At 33.8% G+C, this 25,716-nt stretch overlaps 1 protein-coding gene across 3 annotated transcripts in view; it reads right to left on the bottom strand.

Annotated features, from left to right (window-relative positions):
* The window catches only part of LOC126977450 (MDS1 and EVI1 complex locus protein EVI1-A-like), a 197,658-nt gene that overhangs the window by 107,400 nt on the left and 64,542 nt on the right, over window positions 1-25,716 (bottom strand). For 2 of the 3 annotated variants that reach the window (XM_050826246.1, XM_050826247.1), the window contains exon 2: window positions 10,065-10,109. In XM_050826246.1, the coding sequence (XP_050682203.1) occupies window positions 10,065-10,109 (45 nt within the window). Of the gene's footprint in view, window positions 1-8,289; window positions 8,349-10,064; window positions 10,110-25,716 lie in introns of those variants that run through there. The other variant, XM_050826248.1, reaches the window with a different exon arrangement.

Below are 25,716 nucleotides of genomic sequence, written 5' to 3'. Positions count from 1 at the left end.
AACATTTGTGTTGGGGTCCAAACTTATTATATATAAGCAAGTATACCTAAACATAAATATTATAAACTAAGGGAAAGGGTGCTACTACTAATAAGATTTGTATCTAAACTTTGTGCGCTGTGTGTGTGTGTGAGTGTGATGATGCATTTATATACTTTTATAAAAGAGACGAGAGATGGCGTTATAAAATATGTATCAGTGTAAACATCATCTTACAAATTCAGCTGTTTAACTATTACGGACGGACTGAAACTCAAAGTAAACTCATATCAGATCATTTCATTACCCATTTGTCAAGGCCTTTTTCTTAAGTAAGTATCAAAATCTCATAGTAAAGAGTGAAAGCAAAACTCAGAGAGTTACTGTTCTATGATATAAAGATATACTTTTACATTTAAGTTTCCTTTATCGGACTTTTATCAATTTGGTATCTACATCTGTGAATGTGATTTTCACCCACTATAAAACATTAGACTTAATTGAAGCGTCATAATTTATATAGTCCGTCCCCATTATATTAACTTGGCTTATAGGTGTCTTTGTATGTAACGGGATCTTTTCTCGGATTTAGGAGCAAAAAAAGCGTCAATTATTTTTTAATATTGCAATATTATCAAAGACAGATAGCTATTCAATAATTTATATTATTTGTCCCATTGTCCTTAGCAGGATCTTCAGGTGATATTTATATCCGATACCCGGTATGTTGTATTACTGTCAAAGACCAAGACGCATACTAAGAAATGCGCACAAGAAGATGTCAAATACGAGTATATAAAAAAAATAAAGTGAAAAATCATAGATAATTTATATATCTAGATAGACTGTTACAGGTGTTAATACGTCGAAAAAAATACCGTAGAACTGTTACTGTTCGTCAGAGAAAAACGTAGCTATCATGAACACTAAAGTAATAAACCTGTCCTGTTGTCATTCTATCTAGACGTATAAATTATCTGAGGATAAAATTTTTAATGTGACTGTTACAGAAACCACACATCTAGAATTTTATCTTAAAGATAAAAAGTAGTGACGTATAAGATTATAAGATGAAAATCAAAAATAATTTCTGACAAATAAATATTTCATCATTAATAGTTTTTCTGAGTTATTTTTATGATCTCCGCGCTTATCCTTTGACGGCTAACATAAAAAGGCACCCGGAAAAAGCAGACATAATCCACATAAGCGCTTCCTTCATCACCATCACTTCAGCCAGAAGATATCCACAACTGAACAAAGATCTCCATGACGATCGATCCTGCGCTGCCCTCATCAGCCGCTTCCTAATCGACGGCGATTAAATAAAATATTATTTTGTGAGTTATTTCTATAAGAAGCGATCACTTAGCATCAAGTGTGAGTCTCACTCTCCTCGCCACACTCCTCCGTTGATGACTGACGTAAAAAGGCGCTCGAATAAAGCGCATATAGAGTAGATAAACGCGTCTTTATTGACGACGGTCGTGCCATACAGCGCATTCCAAGATCTGCGAACCGAGACCACGCTTTACGAGCCCTATTAATGACACACGCTAACGACCGGGAAGAGAATGGCGACTCCGTGGCGATCGCACGCGTATCTAACCATAACATGAACATAACTCGATCATTATTGTGTTATAGCCCCCGCGGGTTCGAATACGTAACAAAACCTTCTCAAAATTACAGCAGACATCGGTTTGCAAACGGATTTCAGTTCCTCTCTTGACCATAGACTTACAAATTTACCAACGTATAGTTGTCTATACGTTGGTAAATTTGTAAGTAGCAAAGCAAGCTAGAGGTAGAAACATCTCTAAAGGTGATACAGCTAGACAGAAAAGGGAAGCGAATCTATTTTTTCTGTAACTGATTTTGAATGACAAATTGTAAGCCATGCTGGGAATTTGAAAAAAGAATAAAAGAAGAACAAGAAATACCAAAAAAAGAAAAGAAAACCCTCTTTAGTGTTGGTCGAGACTGTTTGCTGTTGGATCATTTACGGAAACGACTAGCGGGAGAAATATTGATGAGACAACAACCTACACACACACAAATATTTGTTATTTTTAAGTGATATCATTATTCATTTTTTATTTCATTCATTATTTTTAAGAGATTTGAAAGACACAATCGACATAACTAGTCAATTTCCTAATATGCAAATATTGGGTTAGAGCAGTTGCAATTGTAAAGTAGATGTCCTGTAGATGGAGTCATAACCTGAGAGTTGAACAAGACAAAATACCAAGATTTATGAACGATACGTCATTCGAACTTTTGGATTTGGAAGAGCACTCGGACGGAACCCAAATATGTTCGTGAGATAAGTTTATCTATCTTCGCTTTCACAAGATTACGTTGACACGAGACGCTGCCATCAAAAAACTGACACTCCAACCGATCTATCATCACAATATCCGGCTTATTGGCAATAAAATTTTGACAAAAAATGTCTATATGGCAATATATTATCATATATACTGTATATATTAAACCTTCCAATCACTATCATTTATCCTTACTGCTCCGTCTACCGATAATTGAGCGTATTTTGTGTGACGTCACAAGTTGTAAAGAAATTTTCCAACATAATATTACGATAAACTTGAAATGTTATCACTCGATGATAACTACCGAAGGACAAATACTCATGTTTAAATATTGGTCACATGATATATAGGACATTGTGTTAATATTATTACTGGAAACCAGACGCCATTTTAGCACGGTTAGCTTCTGCACAAAGTTTGAGACATCCGAAAAGAAAGAACGGTATTGCGGATGTCGTGCACTCGCTCTTACGGGCCGTGTGGACGGAGTTATATACTGTGTTAGTTAAGTGATCACCGCCGCCCACATTCTCTTGCAACACCAGAGAAAGCACAGGAGCGTTGCCGGCCTTTAAGGTAGGTGTACGCGCTTTTATTGAAGGTACCCATTTCATATTGTCCTGGAAACAACGCACAAGGAAGTTCATTCCACAGAATTGTTATTGCCTTCAAAATCAGTTAGAATTTAATGCGTCTAAGTGCAACATTCTGACATTCACTCATAAACGTAATTTATTATTGTTTGATTATATGCTTAAAGGTACTAAACTTCAACGTAGCTGTGTTGTTCGAGATCTTGGTGTTCACCATGATTCCAAGTTACTTTTTGATATTCAAATTGATACAATAGTTAATAAAGCCTCTACCTAAAGCTTTTGGTTTCATTATACGTAACTCAAAAGACTTTAAAAATATCAAAACTTTAAAAATGCTGTACCTACTGTTCATTTGTAGCAATCTAGAGTACGCCTCTCAGGTTTGGAACTCATCTTACTTGTAGTATGTTAACCGCTTCGAAAATATTCTAAGGAAATTCCTCAAACATCTTTGTTATCGTGTGAAAGTCACTTATTGCTCTGGTGTAGTCACCAAGTGACCAGTGTAGGTAGTCCTCAATCTTTGCAGTAAAAGATCATTTCCTGCCTTTAAAGAATCGTCGTAATATTTTACAATATTACTCTCCTTTTAAAAGTAGCCGAAGGGCTAATCGACTTCCAGACCTTCTTGCTAAGCTTAATACCTTCAGTTCAATACCCTTGTTAGTTTACTGCGACAGCATGATTTAGTAGGACTTCAACACACTAACCTAAACTATAAAAGAAATACTTTTACTTGGCGAGCAAGCAATAGCTTCAAAAATCTGTCAAGTAGTGATAATAATCTAGATCTCTTCTGTGCAAGCGTAGACTCTATAAGACGTGCTTTAGCTAACAAATTCAATACTAAAAACCCTACAAATTCTTAAGTTGTTACGTTAACTTAAACTTTAATGATCATGTAAATTATAATTTTCGAATTGTATATGCGCGCGTTGTCAGTTAAATATTCCTACTCTAGCACTTATTGTGGAAGTATCATATAAGTTTTTAATGCTGTTGGTTTTCGTTATAAATAAAATAAAACACTAAATTCATCACCGAAGTTTTATATAGGTGTAATAGCATGTATTTATAACATATTCATGTGTAATCTAAATTATCAAAAATCTTTTGGATGTGATTCATAAAAATATAAATAAATGAAAAAGATGATACAAATCTTATATCTTTAAACGAGCAATTCTTGTATATAAATATATATATAAACTGAATCTTGGAAATGGCTCCAACGATTTTAATGAAATTTAGTATACAGGTAGTTTCGGGGGCGAAAAATCGATCTAGCTAAGATCAATTTTAAATAATGTAGTTTTATTCGTGTTTTAATGAGAAACTGCTACAATAACATTAGAATACAAAGTTAAATTTTGCCACTATATACAAGAATATAATATTTCAGATGTGACATTGGGTGATCCAGATGTACTATAAGTTTTTTTTGTTCAACTTTTGTACCTTCTTGAAAATCCGAGCAAGGCTCTGGCATCCAGGTACTTAAATAATAATATCCGGACGACCGAGCCTTGCTCGGATTTTTAAGAATGTACAAAACTTAGGACTTCTGGATTTGAACCGGGGTCTTCTGCTTTCCGGATCACCCAATGTCCCATCTGAGCTATAATAGTCTTGTATATAGTGGCGAAATTTACCTTTGTATTCTAATGTTATTGTAGCTGTTTCTCATTCAAACATGGATAAAACCATTTTTTTTAAATTGAAACCTAGCTAGATCGATTTATCACCCCCGAAATCCCCTGCATACTTAATTTTATGAAAATCGTTGGAGCCGTTTCCGAGATTCAGATTATATATATACAAGAATTGCTCGTTTAAAGATATAAGATATTCATATTCACCCATGTCACGGGCTGTCATAGTTTGGGGGTCGTGGGTTATTTTAAGCAAAATAGTTTTTTCTCTTTGCAATAAATAAAAACTTTTATCTATCATTTTATATGTAATCAATATAATATAAATAAATAGATATAATAGGTATGTATCCAATCTACCAACAATCAATTGTAACCGATACAATAAAATACAGATACAGGTATCTATCACAGTATTATCAACAAATATATCCAAGGCCTTCAGAACTAAAACTGATATCTAGAAATAACCCAAATCTAATCTTGTGACGTGTCTGGTCGTTTTACTTCCCACTCACTGATTGTAGTGAGACAGCATTAAAATATTATTATATTGTAAATAGTGAAATATTTTTCATAAATAGTAATAATAAAACCATCAATATCATAAGAAACAATAACAATTAATTTATAATTATCATAACACTTAGATTAGATTATAAAATAATTATTCAAAATCTGCAAAAAATAAACGCGAATTTGTTGTGAGTTTTTAAATTGAGTCAGATCCAAGTAATAAGGCAGGTGAATATATGAATATGTAATATTTAGAATGAAATTTGTAATATTTCAAAGTCAAAGTCAAATAAACTTTATCATTCTAAACACTTAAACTAAGTGCTTTTGAATTGTCACTATAAACATGTATTTTAAATTACTGATTCTACCATATATTCGGAAAAGTAGAGCTCGTGAGAAGAATATACAAGAAACTCAACGGCTACACTTTTCAATTAATTAGAGTTTCTTATAATAGCTCTAAAAAACATAACAAATTAGTTTGTAAGGTGCTGCATCAATTTATAAAGAATAAACTGCATAAATATAAATTGTCGTATATGGAATGCATCAACTTTTACAGCTTGTTTGTGTCAGGATGCGTCTTGAACGTGATGGTCGTGATTACTGTCATACATAGGCTGCACTAAAAGTATCGGGAATGGAATATTTCCACTGTTCCTGTCATATTAAAATCTTTTTAATCGAAAACTCTTGGTTTTAAAAATCGAATACCATTTATTTATTTAAAAAAAGTCTTGTCAAACTTGTTTAGTCGTTGAGAAAATGGAATTGCCTCGAGAATATTCTAGAGCGATGATTTATTAAACACAAAAACAGTGTGTTGACGGGATGATTTCTGCGTTTGGTGATGAAGACCCATCCATAACCACAATTTATCGCTGGTTTGCTGAATTTCAACGTGGACGTATCAAGCTCAATGATGATCCCCGTCAAGGCCGTCCAAAAACTGTGATCACCAAAGAAAACGTTGATGCTGTGCGTAAGCTGATTGAGGAAGATCGACATGTGACATACCGCGAAATTCAGGCAACTTTAGACATTGGCATGAGTCAAATACAAATAATCTTGCATGAACAATTAGGTGTAAAAAAGTTGTTTTCCCGATGGATACCGCATTTGCTCTGTGAAGAGCAAAAAGCGGCTTGCGTTACTTGGTGCGTCAGAACTCTCGAAAGATTCCACGCAGGATCATCAAATGCTGTATACAACATCGTATCAGGTGACGAATCCTGGATATATGCGTACGAACCCGAAACAAAAACCAGTTACGAGTTTGGGTATTCGAAAAAGAGTTAAAGCCAACAAAAATTGTTCGTTCACGGAGTGTTGCAAAAAAAATGGTGTTCACGTTTGTCTCCAAAACCGGCCATGTTGCGACTATTCCTCTTGAGGGACAGAGAACGGTTAATGCAGAATGGTATGTTAGCATTTGTTTGCCACAGGTCGTTTCTCACACAGCGCACAGAACAAAAGAGTTTTTAGAGCAAGAAAACATAGACTTATTAGACCATCCGCCGTACAGCCCCTACCTAAGCCCTAATGATTTCTATACTTTCCCTAAAATAAAGAATATATTGCATGGTCACAGATTTTCATCACCTGAAGAAGCTGTGGACGCCTACAAAACGGCCATTTTGGAGACCCCAACTTCCGAATGGATTGGTTGCTTCAATGATTGGTTCCATCGTATGGAAAAATGTGTAAAATTTCACGGAGAATACTTTGAAAAGCAATAAATACAATTTTAAATAGTAATGTTGTGTCACTTCCTTGATTCTCCAAATTTTCAGTGCCGCCCTCGTAATTAGCAATCGCATTCCACAAATACAATGATTCATTATCTATAACAGGTCGACCTGGGACCACAAGCAGCACCCGTTCATGAGTTGACCCAATTGTAATAATAGGTACATGAGTTCACTATTCAACCAAAGATAACGAATCTGAATTAGATGGGTAATTAATTTTGTCATGTGACAATTTTGTTTGACATTGTTGAAGAACGCAAACAATTACTGATTTATTTATTTTAATCTATTACTTTATAATATGTCATGCCATAATGTTTTTCGTTCAAGCTTACTGCACTTCTTCTATACAGAAGTCAACATAGGTAAACTTTCATTATGCCAAATCTAACTCTCTTCTGATATGATGTGATATGCTTAGAAAAGACGACAACGTTTTTGCATCACGTACATAGATTAAGATATCATAGAACATTCTAGAACAAATGTTAAGTTGACTCAATTAATATAAATAAATTTAGATAAATTTCGTTTATTTCAAAGATTACATATATATATTTTTTTTTAGTGGTTGAGACTTCCCAGTAAGTTGTCTTAGGACACTTGTATTGGGAATATCTCGCAACTTCCTTAGCAGATACATTTTATTTAGTAAACAATATAGAAATAATCAGAAATGATTAAAAACCAAATTTTACAATTTACAATTAATTGTGTGTGTGTGTGTGTGTGAGTGAGTGAGTGTGTGCATGTGGGTTTAAATTGGACCTTTGATTGGGTCCATCTATACAATGCTCAATTGTGGATTTAATGATTGTCATTCAACAAAGCAAGATTACAATCATCTCTTCTTTGATCGTGTTAATACATAGATTGAATTATGTTATAGTACTTTAGAACTAACTTATAGAAGAGATTCAAAATTTATATCTTATAAGTACTATGAGGTAGTAACATCGTAAATCAATCATTTACGCAATCACATGTTGCTACTACAAACCAATTTGTTATTTTATTTGTATTGATTCTGTAATGTTCCTCTTTGACTTATGTTTACTCTTTTTTTTTAATTGAAGAGGAGGACAAACGAGAATTGGGGCCACCTGATGGTATAGGATCACCGTAGCTCATACTCTCGCATCGAATAATCGAAAACACATTGGTAAGTGGCGGGCGAGAATCGAACCAGAGTCTCCGTGGTGACAAACAACGAGATGACAAACATAGAAGTGACTTCAGTGGCCTATCCAAATAGTTACACTTTTTGTTTCGTTTTTAAGACTAGAATAACAAGAGAAATTGCTGCGCTAATGAATCATATTACGTCTAAACTAGCGCAATCTCGTTGCCACTCAATTACTTAGGTTAATCAAGAGTTAAAGCAAATCTATCATTTATAGGGTGAACCTTTTGCTTTTCTGGTCAGATTTTATCATTTCAATAAAATACCACTAACCTTAAGCCTCCCAATTCTCCTTAAACACAATTTTAAAAAACTTTTCATCAACACACGCGCACTTTAACACACAACTATCTACAATAACTCATCACTCGACCAATCTTCCTAGCCGTATCGGAGTGATAAATGATAGATTAGACAAAACAATAATTTCAGGTAAGGTATCTAATCAACTTAAGTTGTATAATCGCGTAACTATCAAACATTTTACTGTTCAGAAATCTATACAGATAAGATGATTATAATATAACATTGTTCACATCAAATTTTTGTTACAATTTATGTTTTTTTTTAATATTAGAATCACTGTTCTCAAGTGTTCGGTCCAAATTTTGATGGTATTATGTTAATTTTTTATCTACAATATAAATACAATTGAAGTGGCTGTTTGTAGTACATAATAGATTACGTCAGTACGTATCTTATTTTAACGGCACTTTCAAGCAGTTAGCAGATATTATAACGAATAATCTGATTTAATTTACTTTTAAAAGTACTAAAAACAAAATCAGATTCTGTTTCCATTCAAATTTGTGGACCGTTGCTCCTCTTACATTATCATTTGATATTTCATATTTATCGTTTAACATTTTATATTTCAACCGGTTTTTACGAATTTAAAAGTTGTAGACACTTCCATGTTTTGATATCGCTACTAGCCTTCCCAAATCAGCAGTGCCCCAGGGCACTAGATTTTTCAGATATACCACAACCCACTGTGCCGTACGGCACCCTTACTCCCTCACCAAGTTCTGACGCTTATTTTGTTTATAAGACGGTTTATTTTGCATGGTCTTATAGCTTCTTTCAATAGCTTTCTGAATCATTCACTCAAATCATCCTAATTATAAGCAATCTGTTGCTACACGTAAAAAAATACGCGTTGATAGAACGCTGCGTGAGCGTCGATTCGCTAAGGCCTTGAAGGCTGGGGACCGAGTCAATGGCCTTGAGGAATTGAGCAGAGCTAGGTTACCTCTCTCCCACAAGATAGCCATAGTTTTAATTCAGAATTAGAAGCATTACAAATATAATACAATTAATTATCTTTACCAAACTAACAAAACTATGTCATGTTAAATAGAACTGGAATACATTTAATGTATTTTCATACAATTTTTATCTATATTGAATGATTAGCATGGCTCCAACTGTAAAAGTTAGAGGTATTTTGGTGATATTTTTTGCACTGTGTATAAAAAATAGAAATGTAATGAAGAAATGAATTTTCTTCTCATATTCTGTAGATATATAATTATTTTTTGTAAAAATATAATCTTTATATAAATCGTCAAGAAATGGTTTCAACTACGCGCTATTTTGGCGATTTTTTAGGATAACTGCCTTAATTTATTAATAAATTACTTAGAGACATATTTGCAAATATGTCGAAATTGACTTAACTTACTTAGTAGGTAGAGTTATAATAAGTATAGAGTACAAATAAATACTTACATAAGTTATATATCGTGTTTGCTAATGCTATGAATGTGTTTTAGTAATTTTTTTGTAATGTCTGTTAAAAGGAAAACACTACGATCTAATTCTTTACATGAATTACTGAGCATAATATTCATGTAATCTTTGCTGTAACGATCGAAAGTTTCAACATCTGACAGAACTTTTGATGCACTAAGAAGTTGAAATACAATATTTTGGTTCAAAAAGTCTCATGGATTAAAATTGAATTGCCAATTTTAATCATATCCTATATTGAATAAAAATATTTTAATTTGAATATTTAACAGCAAAATAGTTATGAATATTTTTACCTGCATTATCATTGGTTGATGCAAAATCACCTTCCTCTTCATTACCTGAAAGATAATAACAAAATTAAACTAATTGCCAGTTACACTGTATAAATATTTCTATAATGAATAATAACTCTAATACATAAAATTCTCATGTCTCGGTGTTTGTAGTTAAACTCCTTCGAAACGGCTTGATCGATTCTCATGAAATTTTGAGTGCATATTCGGTAGGTCTGAGAATCGGACAACATCTATTTTTCATCCCCCTAAATGTTAAGGGTGGTCAACGCCAAATTTGTTTTTAATTTTTTGACACATTTTTTTAAATTTGTTTGATTATGAGTCAGCATTAAAAAATACATACAACGTCAAATTTTCACCCATCTAAGATCAACAGTTACTTTTATATCGCGATTTTAATATCGGCAATACAACGTTTGCTGGGTCAGCTAGTAACTCTATATATTTAAGGAGCTGGAACTTGTTAAATAAAATAGTTTTCCTTGGTTAATTAAATCATAGTTACGTATTTTTCAAAATTAATACAGTAAGAATCAAATCGATATTTTATTGAAAAATCTTAGTCTAGTCTCTGAGTTCCAGGAATAAGACTTGCATTACAGGGCTGTCATTAAAATGATTGGTATTATAACTGGCCACAGCCTCTTAAACAAACCTAAGCTTATTTAGGTGAAACAGACATGTAAGGGCTGCATGCAGTTAGAAGAAAGACCACAGCATAGAGGCGGAAAAATAGGTACAAATCCTCCAACCTCCGGCATCACCTCCGGATACCTGAAGCAATCGGCAAAGGCAAGCCTCTGGAATGGCTTGGACTGGTTGGAGTAAGAACATGAACCATCACGATGTCCACTAGCAAAAAATAGTTTGAAAATACCTACTGACCGTAAACTTAATTAAAATGATCATTGAGTTGAAACATAAAATTCTGAAAAATTTATTGAATTAGGCGTTACTTTGCGGAAATCCATAATTATACAAATGATTTAAGTCTTCTTTAGTGTTAATTCCGAAAATATTTGCTTTTAAAACAATTCGACACGTGTTTCGCCTCTACACGAGGCATCCTTAGGCACTCCTTTGAGTCTCGTGCCAGATTTTGGCGAGACAACACGTCCTGATTTGTACATAAAATTCTATTAAATTGTTTATGCAACGTACTTACATACGCATACCTACATTATCTAGAGCCGATATTGATGACTGCATAAACTAGGTTTTGATAAAGCGGGTAACTGCAGTAAATTTAAGCGCAATAGAATCCAGCCATTGTATTAATATATCTGATTAGAGTGCCCTAATATCGCGTATCAAAACATCTTGACTAGCAACGGTACGGCACACCTTTACACCCACTTATCATAGAACAGTCGCCGCACGCGACAGGACATGGTAACAAAAGCGATTGCACTACAAACCATCATTACCAAAAGCGAAGTAAAAGAAGTCAGTCAGCTGCCTTCCTACTTCCTCTTCTTTCACGTGTAATATAAGATGCCAGTATTGTGTGCCGGTTTATTTGGAGCTCATTCATTACGGAACTGAAATTGGCGCGTGTTCTTGTCTGCCGATGTGGTTCGTCTCTACGGGGGTGTCGTAGTGTGTGTGATGGCCAAACGCGTGCTACGTCTATGAAAACCAGTTTGGGGACTGTTGGGGTGAGGAATAATGACTGATAACACTACCGATGTTTTAATTCGTATTTATTTTCTCGCATACTAAATAACTATACTACTTAGTTAGTATCTTTTATGCACAGTTATGAATACTACATGACATACATGACTCGGAAACAAACATTCATATTCAACATATATCCGTTTGTACCCACCGGGATTCAAACCCCGGACCTCTAGCTCAGAAGGCAGGGTCACGAACTACTGGGCTATAGAGGTCGTCAAATCAACTATAAACTTAGTATAACTACTGTAATAGACAAACACTCTCCTCATTACGGCGAGACTAAATTGAAGATGTTCATTTGTGCTAGTTTTACAGATGTGTTAGTGAAGTATGTAATATTATACTTTTGGTCAATCAATCCCTATGACAAATATTAATAAACAGCGTCATATTCACGCATACAATATTATATTTTACCACACATATTTTTTTTATTAATATAACCTTTAGAAAATAGAGAGTCTACTGCGTATAAAAAATGTAATACAAAATATTTTAGTGATTATGTTCTACTCAAATTAGCACCACGAAAGTATTATACACAGAACAATAACGATAAAAACCCTAAAATTAAAACACGGTCTACTTTGACAGGAGACTAATGGACACTAAATTGTTTCAAAACGGTTTTAATGGTCTTCATCTATTTCCTCTCTTTGTCACACCTAGGTTTTTATGTAAGGATAGTTATCTCACTTTTACACAGGGTAAGTGTATTACTAAGTTTATGGTCTAAACACACTTTATCACAGATTAAGTTTTGAGACACCTCTAGAATACGGTCCTCCTTTTTTATTCGTAGCTTCAGCTTTGTTAGTCGCGCAGAGCACTTTATTCTGTGGATATTGAATAAAACTCAATCTTCAATATTAGTTATTAACTCTCGCTTGGATAAATTTTGATCGATTCGACTTGTTAAAGTTTTCACCCATATCGTCTAGTCTAAAGCATACTTTTTAGGGTTCCGTAGCCAAACGGCAAAAACGGAACCTTTATGGATTCGTCACGTCTGTCTGTCTGTCTGTCCGTCCGTATGTCACAGCCACTTTTTGCCGAAACTATAAGAACTATACTGTTGAAACTTGGTAAGGAGATGTATTCTGTTAGCCGCAGTAAGATTTACACACAAAAATAGAAAAAGAACAATAATTTATAAAACTGAACTTTATAATACGCTTTCTACATTAAAGTTTCCTTAATATGAAGCTTAAAATGTAACCGAAGTTCAGTTATATGATGTAGTAGATTGATATATAGTGTATACATTGCCCTATGTGACCAGCTTTATAAAATTTTTAAGATGGAACTATAATTAAATTTTTGCCTCTTATATTAAATGATTATCACTATTCATCAAAATTGTATGTATTTTTATGAACATACATAATGTTGGCATCTTCTTGTATCTTTCTATTATTTTTAAGTATGCTACATTTTATATGTTATATATTCTTGATAATGTTATTTGTAAAAAAAAAAAAATATTGAATTACGCGTTACTTTGCGGAAATCCATAATTATACAAATGATTTGAGTTTTCTTTAGTGTTAATTCCGCCAATATTTGTCTTTAAGCAATTCGACACGTGTTTCGCCTCTACACGAGGCATCCTCAGGACGTGTTGTCTCGCCAAAATCTGGCACGAGGCTCAAGTCAGTTTCGAAACACGTGTCGAATTGTTTAAAGACAAATATTGGCGGAATTATCACTAAAGAAAACTCAAATCATTTGCATTATGTTATGTGTGTATAAAGGCACGGCAGTGAATTTGCTAGAAACTGTCTTAAGCATGATGTTAACATCAGGAACAGGCATAAATTTATAATGCCAACACTCGGCTAAGCCGAGTTAGTAAGTCTTTTGTGGGGTGATGTATATGCTTCTTTTACAACAAGATCTCAGAAAATGTTCAAAACAAATGTATTACGATATTCAAAAAAATTATTAAAAAACGCTTGTGTGATAAAGGTCGCAATAACTTAAATTTCAACTTTCTTAGTGATACCACAGATTGGGAATGAAGCGACCGCCCTCAGGCTATTAAATGATAAATTTAATTGTACGACTTCACTATACTACTATAACTTTGTAATCATATTTTTTATGAAAAAAAAGCCCGGTAAGTATGCTGCGCCCGTTCTTCTCAGGTCTGAGGCTTACTTTTTGGAATGGGTGGTAGTTTTTGACTTTAAGTAGTACACATATATAATTTCAATAATCACATCCTATTTTGAATAAAAAAATTAAATAATTATCGGTAGTACTGACTACGTGTCTTAATGTGTACTTCGATACATTTTCTTAGTTTCCTAAAGTACCAACGATTATAGATAATAAACTTGGCTTAGCCTGAAGGACACAAAACAGTGACTTTTGACAGCCAGTTAAATATGAACTCTTTATTCAATCAATCAAAGTATTTTTTTATAGGAAACATACGATCGTACGTGTCACCTCATGGTAAGTGATCACTTAAAGCTGTCACTACATTATTACGTAATGAACAAAGGCAGTGACAGTAAGTGTAATGATAATGATTTCCTTCGAGATTCATTAAAATCACCTCCACCTTTTCATGATCGAAGAAATTGAACCGGAGAAGGTGCCGTATCAGTAATGGGTAAAGGCTATAAAACATAACGACAAGGTCGGAATTTTCTTTCAGTCCACCAAAAATAAAATATGCTTCGCTTCTCAATGGAGTGCATTCCACTGAATCGCCAGATGCCACCAGCTTCCGATCAATACAGTTTTATTAGGGCTTGGAGTTCATTCATAATGCAAAAGCTGAGGTCAATAAATCCGCGTTTATTAGAAACCAGTTTCAAGATGGTGGAAGCATCTGTCGGAGGCGGCGCAAGACGTCTTCCGCTGCATTGTCGCGGTTCACCCGCTGCGCACGCGCCGGTTTTGTGCAATACGGATGTTCGAATAACCCCAGCGTTGTGGGGTCATTCTGGTGTAGACACCGGGTCAGACAACTTGTTTTTAATAAAGTGCTTACTTTTTAGTTAGAAATAGTTCAAATTCAAATATTTTTATTCAAAATCGGATATAAAATCACTTATTAAAAGTCAAAAACTACCACCCATTCAAAAATAATGACTCAGACCAAAAGTAATATCGTACAATTAAACTTATTATTTAATAGCCTGAGGACGGTCGCTCCATTCCCAATCTGTGGTATCAAACGTTTTTTTACAATTATTTTGAATAACGTTATACTTTTGAATTGAACATTTTCTGGGATCTTGTAAAAGCATATACATCGCCCCACAAAAGACTTACTCACTCGACTTAGCCAAGTAGGCATTATAAATTTATGTCTGTTCCTGGTATTATCGTTATGACAGTTTCTTTCAAATTTACTTATTTGTTACTTAATGTCTTAATACTTACTTAATGTATTAAATCTTAGGATTTGACGGAGTCTGTTATACACTTTATTTGAAAGGTATTTCAACCGTATAAATATATATCGCGCTCCCTTGGCCATCATTAATATTTCATTAGAAAATATATCTATGTTATTTTTTGTACTCTTGAGAAAGTATGTGTGACATTTGTTATTTGAGTGTTAAGTGGTGAAAGAGTAACAAAACAATCCTACGTAGTAGTTAGGTTTAAATATCACTAGTCTGTTTTGTCATTTTTATCATTTATGTGCTAACTAGCTGACCTGACAGACGTTGTTCTGTCAGGTCAAAAAAAACTCTTGCGGGTAGAATTTCGTAAAATCTTAGCTATCTTCTACTCGACAAAAGGAAGTGATAATCGCGATAAGTCAATACATAGGTGTAAATCTATTAAATCTTCTCTTTAAACGAGCAATTCTATATAATCTACAACGAGCATATATAATCTGAATCTCGGAAACAGCTCTAACGATTTTTATGAAATTTAGTATACAGGTAGTTTCGGGGGTGAGATATCAATCCAGCTAGATTTCAATTTTAGAAAATGTAGTTTTATCCGTGTTTTCACAAAAAAAAATGATTTCTCACTTTGATTTTTTTTTTCGAGAGGAGTAAAATACATTTACGTATTAAAGACCCCGAAGCGGGGCCCATATGTCGGACTCGGGTGTAAACACCCCCTACCGACTAAAAACCTCCTCTGTGCTGATAGCCATAAAGGCTTTTACAGCGAAGCCGGGCGGGGGCCTTGGAGACCGAAACCGATTTCTCACTAGAAACAGCTACAATAACATTAGAAAACAAAGGTAAATTTCGCCACTATATATAAGACTATAATAGCTCAGATAGGACATTGGGTGATCCGGAAAGCAGAAGACCCCGGTTCGAATCCAGATGTACTGTTAGGTTTTTTATTGTTCAAGTTTTGTACATTCTTAAAAATCCGAGCAAAGCTCAGTCGTCCAGATATTATAATATAATCAATGATAATCGACCTTATGGTGATCATAAAATATATCGTACCATTTACGATATCACATATTGTTTTGCCTATAATAATGCCTTACCTATAATAAAATCTTTACTAATAGAATATCTGAGTACACCACAATTTTAGCCTAGAAATAGATCTTAATTTAACACTAAATGCACCTCTCTATAGTCGATCAGGAATGAGAAATTGACAGCTATTTAAAAGTAAAAATAGACATTACTTTAACCCTCAACGCGCCTCTCTATAGTCGAGTAAAAGTAAGAAATTGAATGTCAGTTTTGGCTATTTCGTGGCATTCGCTGCAATAATAACCCTCAAATGCCCGTGTCATTTGAGCGCGGCCCTTATTTGCACGGAAGCTAAGCTGCTTTAACTGTGTTTGCCTTCACAAATTTATGTCATGTCGTTACTGAACTGTCACAAATCTACTTATCTACTCCAGCCACGCCTTACTGCAGGCATTACCTTGTCCATCTGTTACACTTTACACTATTTGTTGATGTTTACTTGATGTTTAGGTTATTTAACATTAACATTTTTTTATTTATTTAACGCATTGTACGTAATTATGGTAACGTACGTAACTGTTGTAACCTTTTTCGTAACGCAATTGTTGTAACGTTGTTGTTGTTTAATATGAATTTATAATGTTGGTAGAATCTTGTCCTAAGAAAACTTGAATAGTAAGGATCGGATAAAGAGCATATAAAAGATATTTCCGAAATTTAATTCCGTTGGAAAAGGCAGAAGAATATCATATTATATCAAGTTATACTCCTGCCGTGTATACGGAAAATACACGATAAAATGGTATTTATATTCAAGCCCCTCAGCGGTATAAGAAATAACTCGGTTGTTTTAAATCGAATATCCATCCATCAAAGACTCCCTCCCGAACTCCCCAGAATCCTATCCCACTTTTTGCTCAAAGAACCCACAGGACTAGACGTGGTCGTCATTCCCTGATACCCAGATAAAGTAGACTATATTATTATTTAAACGTTAGAGATACTTCCCTTTGATTAGTACAGCCGATCCATCGAACGCAGTCTGAAAGCGGACCAAACTCTATGGTATATCGCATTGGCCAGACCACAAAGTTATTATTATTACCGTCCGGACCATACCGAGAACGACGCCAGGCCAATAGGTTATAGGTATATATGCATATAACTTATATTTAGTTGAAATATTTTGAAATTTTTATTAAATTTGTAGTGAATACTAAATATTAAATATACAAAAGTGCAATAAATACGTGCGAAATATAAAACAACGTAACGCAATGCTTTTGGTTGAAGTGCAGTGTGACGTCAAAGTCTAGATAAACATAAGCAATGGTATGTTTCCTAGATATTATTTTCGGTGGTTAGCGATATATTAAATTATATGTTAGTTTTTTATTATTTAATGATCTGTATAATTATTATTTACAATGAGTGAAAGTGGATTTGTTAAAACGCAATCAGATAATCTTCCAGAAATAGATGCGTTTATTATGCTGTTTGATGACGTGTTTTTGTGTTTCGAACCCAGATCTTATTTCTTCTGAATTTAAGAGAGTGAAAGTTGCAAGGTAATTATGTGATAATTAATTAAATTTTTAAGTTTTCTCAATTCATATTTTCTCACATTAATTTCTAAAACTAAACAATATATAAATGCAGAAAATATTATTTAATTGGAATTACCATATCAAGTAAGCGGTTAACAGAGCACTGCGTCATCAATAATTTGATGTTTTTGATAATTTTTAGGATGTAAAAAATCAAATTGAAGTATTTTTGAAATTCATGCGTATTCATTGGTGTGAGCCACCCACCGGACCGTTCGATGTTCCGGCCGTAGCAAATCCGACCATGTGTTTAGATTATTAGTCAATCGATCCGACTTTACCCTAAACGAGCGTTACATTATATCTAATAAAATAATTACAAAATAATGGGCCCAGCTCTCCTCAAGTTTTTTTTGTATGATAATAAGGGACGAGACGAGCAGGACGTTCAGCTGATGGTTATTGATACGCCCTGCCCATTTCAATGCAGTGCCGGTCAGGATCTTGAAAAACCCAAAAATTCTGAGCGGCGCTAAAATTGCGCTCATCACCTTCAGACATAAGATGTTAAGTCTCATTTGCCCACTAATTTCACTAGCTACGTTGTCCTTCAGACCGAAACACAGTAATGTTAATACATTACTGCTTATCGGCAGATATAGGCGCCGTTGTGGGACCCATAACCTAGCCGGCATCCTGTGCAAAGGAGCCTGGTGAAAGATTTAATCTTAAAAAAATATTAACTGTAGCCTTTTCATGACGTTGCTTGAATACTGTGGTCCTTTGACGAATATATCTCGCAACAGCATCACATTAACTTTTAAGGTTATTTTGCTTAACATTAAGTTTTTTTCACCAACGGACACTTTATTAACAGTTTCGAGAAGCGCGAGAAACAAGATAATAGGATTATGAATTGAACGAAACTTTGGCAAACTTAATGGTATTTTCTTGGGACATTTTTTTGATATCTTCTCAATACATTTTTGATAATGTTTTGTATGTTCATAAGCACATTGAGGAATTTTCTAGAAACTGTGACATTCATAATGTTAACACGAGGAACAAACATAAACTTGTTATGCCTACTACTCGGTTGGGTCGAGTTAGTAAGTCTTTTGTTGGGCGATGTATATGCTTCTACAATATAATCCCAGAAAATGTTAAAAAACAAATGTGTTACGAAATTTAAAAGAATTGTTAAAAAACGTTTGTGTGGGAAAGGTTATTATAGCATAAACGATTTTCTTAATGACACCACGGACTGGGATTAAAGCGAACACCCTCAGGCTCTTTAATTATTAATGTTTATTGTACGATATTACATTGTAATCCATATTTTATATAAAAAAAAGCCCGCTGAGTTTCTTGCGCCCATTCTTCTCAGGTCTGAGGCAGTCTCTTTTGAATGGGTGGTAGATTTTGACGTTCAATAAGTGACTATAAATCCTATTTTGAATAAAATTATTTGAATTTGAATTTGAATTTGATATTGTTCTTTTTTTTTCTCATTTCTTGCTCAATTAATGGTAATTAACAAAGAATTTGCATTGCACTATATTATGAATATGTAAAGTACATAAATATAAATTTGTTTTTTATTTCTTTCGATAATTATGCTGATATTAATGTGTTATTTTGTAAAAAAAAAATTGCATCGTGGTTTCATAAAAATACACAATTGTTTTTTTTGAATGTTGGAATAACGGTATGATGTGTATATACATAGATATTACACAATGAATGAGTTATGTTCTTACACACACAGAAACACGTCAGATGGGTGTCGTTATCGTATCAAAAGCATTGGCATTGTCCATTGTATCGACAGACGCCATTGTTCTACCGTATGTTTACACCAAGCCGCATCGATCCCGACGCGTACATACCTACCTACCTAATTGTTTCTAGAACATACCATCTCATACCTTCATGCATTTACTTTGTGTTTTGATTGAAAATGAGACATTGCCTTGCCTTTGTTCTCAGGTCTAAGGCATAAACACGATGATAGTTTTTGACTTTTAAATAAGTGATATCATATCTTATTTTGAATAAAAATATTTGGATTTGAATTTTGCCTTTTTGAAATAACTACTCACATAAGATTACAAACAAGAATTAACGCCTATTTTGAAAAGGTGTTTATCAGTTTGGGTATATAAATAAAAATGCCTCCCCTGCTTCTTACAATTGCCACGGCGATTAATTATTTATTTAACCCATTTATTTATTATGATAAAAATACTCACTTCGTGACTCATACTCGATTCGTGAAATTTTAAGTAATTTTCAGTAGTGATGATAAATTTAGATTTTATCGTTTTGATGGAAATTTCGCAATTGTTTTTTTAATTTTTACGTTTGTTATAATTTTAGTAATCACAGAAACTATCTAACTAATTAATTCATTGCTAAACACTCTTTAGACTAGTGAACATAAAATTCATAATAGTTTGCTAACTTAAGGCATTGCTAATTCTCACTCTATCTTCTTCTAGTGACCTAAGTAAGAATGAGAAAAAACACTCCTTAGCGGCTGTTTAAAGTTAGCGGACCATTATGAATAAGGGGGTAAGTATTAGTAACGTAAAGGAAATAACAAACTTGTCCCGTTGTCATTTGAATAGTCTAAATCCGTTGTAAGCCAGTGGTTATGTACAGAACCCGCGTTTGCTCGCCAAATTACAAGATTTATTGTCATTTCGTATCAATTGTAATATTCCTTTATTACATCTACACCCCACGTTATAAGCAAAATTGCAAACATTTATTTGAAATTAATTTAGGTTAAATGGTTTACCTTATAATATTTGTCAATTTATGTTCGTAAGTAAGGATTTAAAATAACCAGTGGGAAGCTCCTTTGCGCAGGATGCCGGCTAGATTATGGGTACCACAACGGCGCCTATTTCTGCTTAGTAATGTGTAAGCATTAGCATTAGTTTCGGTCTGAAGGACGCCGTAGCTAGTGAAATTACTGGGCAAATGACACTTAACATCTTATGTATCAAGGTGATGAGCGCAGTTGTAGTGTCGCTCAGAATTTTTGGGTCTTTCAAGAATCCTGAGCGGCACTGCATTGTTAGGTATTTGTCGACCCATATAGTCGAGTGATTACTAACCCTGCCTTCTAAGCAAGCGGTCCCTGATTCGAATCCCGGCAGGTGCATTTTTACTATAGATGAATATGGATGTTCATTTCCGAATTATTATGAATGTCTTTTGTATTAATCTCAATATATATAAATTACGTGACACGTTGTATGTCCGCGATGGACTCCTAAACTAATGAACGGATTTTAATGGAGATTACTCATGGAGTGCAGTTTGGTCCAACTTGAGAGATAGGATAGTTTTTATTTCGATTTGGGACCCATAATTATTTTTTATTTTTAATATTTGTTTTGTATGGACATATTTTCTTTGAGAGAATTTAGTGACGCACGGTTTGACAGTTCCGCTGTGAAATAATTTCATTGTAACAACAGGGACCATTTTTTACGAAATAATTCTTGATGTTTTGAAATATTATTGGCAAATTCCTGTAAAACAGTATTTTTTTTATTATATACAGAACATCGTCTGTCAGCTAGTTAATATATATGTTTCAGTAAGTATGTCGTTTTAAATATATCGTTGCTAACAACAAAATTATATTAATAGTTTGTTTAACTTCTAAACTAATGTCTTACTAAATCAATCAATTATTCATGAAATCACCAATAGAACAAGAGCTATTTCCTAAATGACAAAGCAATAGTGACAACAAACATGAGTTAACGCTCACCGACCCTCCCTATCAAATAAGACACAACTATCTTAAGTGGCCTAACAGACCCCGCGGCGATTTAATTCACTTCACACGCGACACAGTGGGTGGACGGCGCGGGGATTATGAGACACGCGACGCTACAGATATTGTCGCTTTAGATGAGATACGCTAGAGTAATGACGACGTCGACGTAATTGTCGGGGATTTCAGAAGTTGCTTTAGGATCCATTTACTTTGATTAATTTGCGATACGTAAGGGTGATCGATCTATCATTTTTTGTATAGTTTACATGCGACATATTATTATCAAATCTCAAGAACTGTGGATTTGAAGTCCTGAAGTGTGGATTGTATGTTTTGAACTCCAAATTTAGTTCTGTTATAAAAAACATTGCGTGCGTACAAAGTGCACATGTCAGAAGTGAAAGCTGCATGGTGCATGAACCTCTAAACTGCATATGAATTCCTGGTACGTGTTGCTAGGATGACACATGATTTCAACCGCTATGAAAGACATTCCTACCACCACTAATATATATAATAATATGTTCTCCTGGTATCTATGTAATAATACGTCGTGTGCTTGGAGTCAGAATATATTAAGGTATACTCGCGCTATACTTAAGACAATCTCTTCTTTAACTATGATCGCCTGGTACCAAAACATTGTATTATGCTTCCGATCTCATTATCTCCCATGTTGAAATATTATGAATTGATGTGACTGATCTTTTTACTGTCGCTTTTTCGTTTCATCGACTTTCACATCACAACGATGATAAAGAAGTTTTTACTTCAATAGTATGCATATTTCTGTCTCATTCTTTGCTGGCTTCACGCTACACATTTTTGTATTTGTGTCTCTTACCTGTCGTTTTTTCAGTTGCATCCGGTTTGAAACCACTACGATTCTAAAGAAGTTTCACTTCAATAATAATATTGACACACTTTTTACGCAAATTATCTTGCCCCAAACTAGGCATAGCCTGTATTATGGGCACAAGACAACGATATAATTAATACAATACACATACTTAAACATACGTAAATACATCCATGACTCGGAAACAAACATCTATATTCATCATATAATATAATGTATAATTAATGATGAAAAGGGGCATCACCTATCATCAAGTGAGTCCCGACTATGGGAATCACCCGATGATAGGTGATGCCCCTTTCTTCAGTCATTCATGGATGGACATGGCTGTGTAAAGCAACCAACATATTTTTGTATGTAATTCTTCCCTCTCTTCTGATAAATAACTCGTAGTTCAATTATAATCTACTTTATTTATGATTGCTTCAATGATATTGTGATCAAACGTTATACCAACTTATTTGACCATTGTAAATTAAATATTGCTATCTGAATTTTTTTTAATTATGTGCTATCTTTGTATACTCGATATTTCAGTAAAATAAAGTTTTTTTAATAATTCATTCTAATTAAATACATTTGTATGGATACATTTCATTTACAGTTTTAAGCTTTCTTATCTTATCCATTTATATGAGTCATGGAATCTCAATAAATTAGGATTCCGATATATTCGCTTCAAAAACTATTAATATATAATAACAATACTTGAAATACCTGTAAAAAAACGTATGAATATAATACTTAATATATTAACTATTTTAATGTGTATTCAATTCGAAATTACACTAATTACTTATCCAAAATATGTACTGATCCTCTAACAATAAGCCGACATTTAACTGCGTAGTGCGTTCATTACACTGTAATATGACATACATCATGTTTTGTCTGTCCGTCATGTCACGCTTAATCTAATGTCAGGGCACGACCCTTCCAGAACAGTGGCAAATTATTATTGTTCTCAAGGAATAAGAGAATATTAAATAATGCGCTACTAAAACTTTTAGGCAGTTGTGTGACATATAGGGCATAAATAATAACATAATTTTTTTTAGGTACATTAAGATAGGTAAATTAAGTTGATTCAATTAAATAAAGGATTTATTTGCTCAGTGACAGTATCGATGTTAAAATTATTAAACGACACATGATAATAGCCCACTCGTCCATAGCTGGCATAATATAACTACGATTTCATTCATCTTTATTGCGATAATTTAGAATAGAGTTTGTAAAAAATAACTAATAGAATCGATACGAATATAAGTGTGTATATATAATATATCTTCCTTGTGCGGTGTTTCCGGGACGATACGACATGGGTACCTTCAAAAAAAGCGCGTACACCTTCCTTAAAGGCCGGCAACGCTCCTGTGATTCCTCTGGTGTTGCAAGAGAGTGTGGGCGGCGGTGATCACTTAACAACAGGTGACCCGTACGCTCGTTTATCCTCCTATTCCATAAAAAAAAGTGTACAAACTTACTGAACTGTTTTCAATATCAAAGTTTCCATTTAATACTCTTCTACTTATTTGGGCAACCTTTATTAGACACTTAATGAAGATTGAACGATACACTTCTTAGGCATCACTCGACCTATAGCAACAAGACATACAATATTTTTTTTATAATTGCTTACATCTTACAGTGTTCGTATAAAAACTTCTGATATGAATCATTCGAGTACAGGCTACAGAAAATAAGTCTAGGCTGAACTCTGCCATCTAACAAATATTTTAATAAAGTGGCTCCCTTCGATAGATGCTATCATTTGTTCGCTTTTTCTCATTATATGGTATGTTGATACAGTCTTCATACTTCTACTTTAATACATTGTTTACATTTTCCATTAGGTGAACCACTTGACCTTTTCCACCTGTATTGTAATTGGTGGATAACAATAATAACGCATCTGTGCTACCGATCAAAGATTACGGTAAATCTTTCTATCTTTAACTTTTATATTTTTCTTCATGTTTCATTTGTATCATAACTATAGTTTAAAGTAACATTAATATTCCAAAGAGAAACAATAATTTCATCAAACATTCCTTATAATCATTATGACCACTTTTGAAACCGCATGCACGTGTAGGGTTAGAATGCATATGTCCCAAACAATTCACGCAATTGCGCGCCAAATCCCCGCGATAATAAAATTGAGTTACACATGTCCCCAGTATTGCACAAATACAGATAAAATAAATTCTCCCATTATCTGTAATAAAGCCATTTCGGGCGTAGACGTGTTAACTTTGCGTTTGATATAATATTTTAGGGTTGATTTATGATCTTGATGAATATCTTTATTGTGTATACGTTTTATTTTTAATGTATTTGATCATCCTTTGGTCGAACATTGGATTGCAGGTTTATGACACTACATAATATAGCAATTGAAACTCTTTCTTACTTTTTTAATAATATTTTATTATTGGTATTATTACTATTACTAGTATGAACTATTGTCTAATAATTATTTTTGTAAATAATATTTCAACATCAAAAACCATTGCATTTTTGAATATTTTGGAATGGTTAGGGAATTATTTCGCACGAATTGCTTTATTTATCAGTATCTACAAAAGTACTAGCATTTATATGGTTAAATACAATATTTATTGCGCTATCGTACACAAAAATGACAATTTATATTACATAAAGAAATTAAGACTTCAGAACTATTACAATTATTTTACATTTGATTTATTTAATGGCGTAGTCATAATCTATCGCCTTACGGAGAGAATCTTCGCTAATGACAATGTTTAAAAACCAAATAATTAATCTATTAAAATATAACGCGGCTGAGATTCGAACCCTCGATCTCGCGGTGTTTCGGCTTCGCAATCACAATGATTCAACTACTGGTTAGCCGAGCTATAATTAGTTAGAAATATAAATCTTTCACCCATAATTGCAACGACTGTCTTACGAATTTTCGATCAGGCCACGTGTCCTGGCGCGAGTTTAGCATTTTATACCCATCCCATTGCTCAACGCCGCTAAAGAAGATTTCACTACAAATATATTAAGATTTTTGAAAAATAATAATTCATAAATAACATCATATAATTATTTAGGTATTTTAATGAATAAGCAAATATTTAAGTGAGATCACCTGCCGATAACAGTGACAATATGATGAGTCGGAACGCATAAAAAAAATCCTAAGCGCACGTGTAGACTGTGCCGCCGCCGCGCCAAAACCGCGCCGTAAAACAGAATACACGTTGACAGCTACCGTCATGCCGCCGCGGCCGTCGTCAGTAGTTATTTTGTTGTTTTCATAAGTCCAATCCTCTATGGAATAATCTTAATAATAATAGTTTTGTAAAGT

This window comes from Leptidea sinapis, chromosome 45 (assembly GCF_905404315.1).
Source record: "Leptidea sinapis chromosome 45, ilLepSina1.1, whole genome shotgun sequence".
Taxonomy (NCBI): Eukaryota; Metazoa; Arthropoda; class Insecta; order Lepidoptera; family Pieridae; genus Leptidea; species Leptidea sinapis.
Note: the sequence above shows the minus strand (reverse complement) of the source record. Positions and strands in the feature narration are given on the sequence as shown.